General features: G+C 31.4%; 1 protein-coding gene across 1 annotated transcript; it reads right to left on the bottom strand.

The window, feature by feature from the left end:
- Positions 1–275: 275 nt before the first annotated feature.
- On the bottom strand, positions 276–3,236 carry CRR6 (chlororespiratory reduction 6). The gene is made up of 4 exons (XM_079010713.1): positions 2,934–3,236; positions 1,464–1,595; positions 1,165–1,373; positions 276–595 (listed from the first exon to the last, which is right to left on the bottom strand). Exons 1-4 carry the CDS (start codon positions 3,133–3,135, stop codon positions 389–391), a joined length of 750 nt encoding a protein of 249 aa, XP_078866839.1. The 5' UTR covers positions 3,136–3,236; the 3' UTR covers positions 276–388.
- Between the last annotated feature and the right edge of the window lie 1,782 nt (positions 3,237–5,018).

Raw genomic sequence — 5,018 nt, 5'->3', positions numbered from 1 at the left:
AGAATTTATAAAAAATAAAAAAAATTAATTTCTCTTTTTATTATTATTTTACTCAAGGACATGAGAACTTCAATAAACAACTCAATCTAACCCGTTTCGAATGAATAATTTAAACGGTGACCATAGATGTTGGTTTATTAGGGACATTTATTGGAACTGTATATGGTATAAACTTTCGACTCAATATTCAGTCCAATAACCATTTATAACCGATGATAATGATTAGCGAACTACCATAAAAAATTCTGATGCTAACTTTTTGTCACGAACCCAAATTATGGCATAAACTTATGAATAATATATAAAACAAATGCTAATAAATTACATTGATATTATTTAAGGTACTTGGATGAAAACTGATGTCAATAACTTACATCGATGTCTAAATTTATGAAGGTGAGAGTGGATGTCGATCAATCATGTCGAATAGTTCGTCTCCGATCCCAAACCCGAGCATTCTAGCCATATCCTTAACCTTCAATCTAGGCTTTGGGATGTCATTTTCTTTCAACCAAGAATATGTTATAAACACTTTTTTCATTATGAACAATTCTAATGCCTCGGGATTGAACACAACTCCCATTCTCATACTCATCTGCAAAAATCATAACACATTTAAACAGTCAGAACATGAAAACTCAACTAAATTGAAAAATAGGTCGATTTTATTTGGTTTTGGGCTAACATGATAAATGTTTTTATTGTATCTCTGGATTTAGGTTGATCGGAATCGATTGTTTGTGACCATTGAACAAAGCCAAACATAATTGATTGGTTCACTTCATCTAGAAAACTTCCGTATTTAGCAAATTTGAAAAAATCACAATGAAATAGAGCATTCTTGTTATAAATACAACAAGTCAATTGTGTTGCATGTTATTGTTAACCTGTGGGATCGGTATAATAGAAAAAAGTAACAATTAATTGAATATGTTAAACCGGTTGAAAGTCGATATATTCAAATGTTTACAACCTCATAAATCGTTTCATTGTATCTGTAATAACAAACGTATGGATTTCATAATATAGTTTATGTAATACTTTAGTTATTTATTTATAATATAAGAAAATTAATGAACAAAATATAGACATGTCAATATGCTTAATATAATATAACAAACGTATGTTCATTTTGTCATATTTAGACATATACTTTGAATGTACCTGGTGAGGCACCAACATGGCCGCATATCTAGCAAGTTCTCCAGCTCGCCAGTCCAACAGGACTGGAAGCCATGGATACGTAGCATCAAGTCTAACAAACCATAATCTTATATCAGGGAATTCAGATAGTTCTCGGGGATCGTGTTCATCGTCTCTATTGTAATTAATTGTGAATCCTATCGTGCGTTCAAGAAATTCCCTTGGCTCAACTACAAAAAGACATTATCAATCAATTAAGCGTAATGAAATTAAATACAATAAATCCTTATATTACTTGGATTTCAAGTCATCATACTAACCAGGTGAGGTTGTTGTAATTCCAGTGGCATTTGAAAATGGAAACAAATCAAGGCGGCGGATTGTATCGTTGTCTATTACTACTTCACATCTACCTTCTTTTGGTGGCATGGGTGGAGGTGCTTGTTCTACATCTATAGTACAGCATAATTTTTTTGGTTAGGCCTTTTTCTATATTAAGTGTTGTCCGGGCATAGTAATGTCCCCATAAGTGATTTTTTGAAAATATTAAAGAAAATAATGGCACTTATACATAGCTGGCAAGATTAATTCATATCTTGGATATCTTTTTATTCTAATAAAAAAATAGGTTTATATATTTATTTTTTTTATAATGTGTCATCCTATTAGATCTTCTAATTAATGTCATGTTATTTGTCAATCTATTACGTCATCCACACCGGTGCAATGCCAATTAGTCTTTCAAACATGCCACATCAGCTTTGCAATTACGTTTACATCACTGCAATATTATACATTTTTTAAAAGTGGTCCCCATTGCCACTTCACCAACCATTTTATATTTTACTTTAAAATATCATAAATATTATTATTAATAATAAAAAGTAAAATATAACAAAATTATAGTTATATTTAAATCAAATAAAAATATTTAACATAGTAAAACATGAAAATCGAAATATTAGAAAATTAATCATCGGCATCATCATATTCCTTCCAAATTCATTTGAAATTGAGAAAGGAGGTTTATATATAATTTGTTTTGATATTTAATTAATGTCATTTTGAGTAATAAAATAATAAAAATCAACTTGCAAAAACTTTCAAACGGTGAAAGAGCAAAGCATATGTGGCATTTAAATTGATGAGGTGGCTTACAAATAAGTTTGCAATTCCTTGATGTTGAAGGTTTTAATTTTCTATTTCAATTTTCAAATTTTAAAATTTTCATTTTAGGTATATTAAATTAATAATATTAAAATAAAAATTAAAATAAAATTAATATAGATTATAAGGTGATATAATTTTATGTATTTATTTAAAATCAATGATTATAATTTTATATAATTAAAACAAATATCTCTTAATTAATATTTTCTTTAAAATAATTGATTAATAATTTTGAGTTTTTTATGAATATTTAATTAATTTTGTAACTATGATTTTATGGATTATAAACTGGTTAAGTTGATAAAATAAAATAGAAAGAAACAACTCCTAATTATACAATATTTGACTAATTAACATTTGTGAACTTTTAAAAACATTTGCCGTATTTCTATAATACTGATGGTATATTTGAAGTAAAGAAAAGGAAGTATAGTGAACAGAAAAGTTAATGAACATTGGAAAACAGAAAAGAAAGACATGGAAACGAAGGACGTACTTTCTTGTTCATCATACAGATAAAGTGAGAAATCGTTTGGTTTAAGGAAAACGATGGGTTTAATGAAGAAAAGTTAATGACCAATTGAAAACAGGAATCAAAAACATGGAAAGGAAGGACGTACTTTCTTGTTCATCATAGAGTGAGAGGTCGAAGTTCCCACTTGGATTGAATGCTACCGATACTGAAACCTGGCCTCGTTCACGACTGAACTGTGATGGAGATGGGAATTCGGAGATGGGTTTGAAGGAAAACGATGGGTTTAATGAAGAAATCGTTTGGTTTAATGGAGATGAGAGTGATGAGAATGGCTTGATGGAAGCCATGGATGTGGTTCTTGCTAAGGTTGAAGACACTGTATTGTGTCTTTTGTTTTTAAGATTTGTTTTTTGGTTTATCTACTTTTCTTTATGGCCTAGCGTTTGTAGTCATATCCATTTGGGCTTCGTTTTAATGGATCTCAAATCCTTTTTATTACATTATATAAAATATAAATTTAGAGGTATTTTAAAATTATTGTAACGCGTATAGTTAAATAATTATTTGATTAAAATTGAGCATAATTGGTTTTTCTATCAATAACTAACTTTAGGATTAATATGCGACTTAAATTGTTACGATTTTCTGGTTTAAACCAATTTTATATCTTAAAATAACTACAAATTTCCTAATCCTTTTCATTTTACATGATTAGCCGGTATGTAAGTTAATTTTCGGTAAACAGACAACAAATTTTGGAAAAGCTGTATGTAAAAAGAAATTTATTTTAAACGGGAAAATCATCAAACTTATGGGTCTTTTTATGAATTTAACCCATCAAAAAACCTAAAACTTCCCAACATTTCCCTAATGACCTATATGTTTAAAAATAATAATAATAATAATAATAATAATAATAATAATAATAATAATAATAAATAATTAAAAAAAAAAAAAAAACACTCCTAATAGCGTATCATCGTATTGTTATAACTAATACATAAACTATTTTGTAGGATGTTTGGTATCTGACGATATTTCTTTGTTAAGATAGTAAAAGTCATGGAAATATGCAAATGATATTATTTGATAAAAGATTAAACTTTGGTAAAGGTTTAATGGTAACATCGGAGATGCTCCGAGTGGACCTGGGAGCCGGAGCCGGAGATACGGGAACATTATCATAAGTTATTTGTAGCATTGGACTTCGAGGACGAAATCTAGTTCAAGTGGGGGAGAATTGTAATACTCGATTCGAGAAGGTTAATCTCTAACCCTAGACTTTTTAAGTCTTGCCATTCTGGTCCGTCGTGAGTACTCGGGGTGTACGCATGACGTACTCATGCATAAGGAACACGGGTTCACACGCATAGGTCGGGCGTACTCAACAGGTACGCGGCGTGTACGATGTTCAGACCAAAACCCTAATTTTGAGGGTTCGCACCATAAATAATCCCCTTTATGGCCCCAAGACCTTCACCCTCATCAGCCTCCACCTAAAAATCGTCCCTCTAGCTAACCCTAATTGTGGAGAGTGCACCTTCAGCTCATTTGTGTGGTTTGGTGGTATTCTTGAAGAAGAAGAAGGTGGTGGAAGGACCTTGGAGCTTGGAAGAAGTTTAGATATGGGATTCTCACCTTGGTAGCAACCTTTAGGAGGTAAAAAGTGCCTACCTTGATCATCTTTTCTTATAGATATAGTTATTCCTTCATTTAGGGCATTTTAGGTCCTAACCTTCATGATTCTTGAGCATGACATGATCTTAACCAAATAAGTCGTCCTTTCAGACCTAATGAAGGGTCTTGAGTCATAAAAATGAGATCTTGATGTTTAGTGGATTCCCATCCATGCTCTACAATGTCTTTCAGTATTAAGAAGTTAGGATTGTTGGTATTAAGCACTTAATGTGCATGCAAAGTCATAAAGTTGGAAACTTTATGACTCTTTGTGGTATTTTGGCCTTGAATCTATAATTGGAACGTAAGAGCTTAACACATTAAGATCTTATTATGGAAAAAGGGACCTCGGTGCATACGTCGTGTGTATGGGGTCAATAGCCCGATCCTAGTCAAGGCCCGTGTATGCCCGATGTACAAGCTGAGTATGCCCCGCGTACTCAGCAAAGTTGACTGAGTTGACTCGTTGACTTTGATCTTTGACCATAGTTTTGACCAAGTTTTGCCTAGGGGTATTTTGGGTATTTTGAGCTGTTAATTAAGATTAGGTCCT

This window comes from Lactuca serriola, chromosome 7 (genome assembly GCF_051521515.1).
Source record: "Lactuca serriola cultivar US96UC23 chromosome 7, Lser_US96UC23_V15, whole genome shotgun sequence".
Taxonomy (NCBI): domain Eukaryota; kingdom Viridiplantae; phylum Streptophyta; class Magnoliopsida; order Asterales; family Asteraceae; genus Lactuca; species Lactuca serriola.
This window is presented reverse-complemented; position numbering and strand designations above follow the sequence as displayed.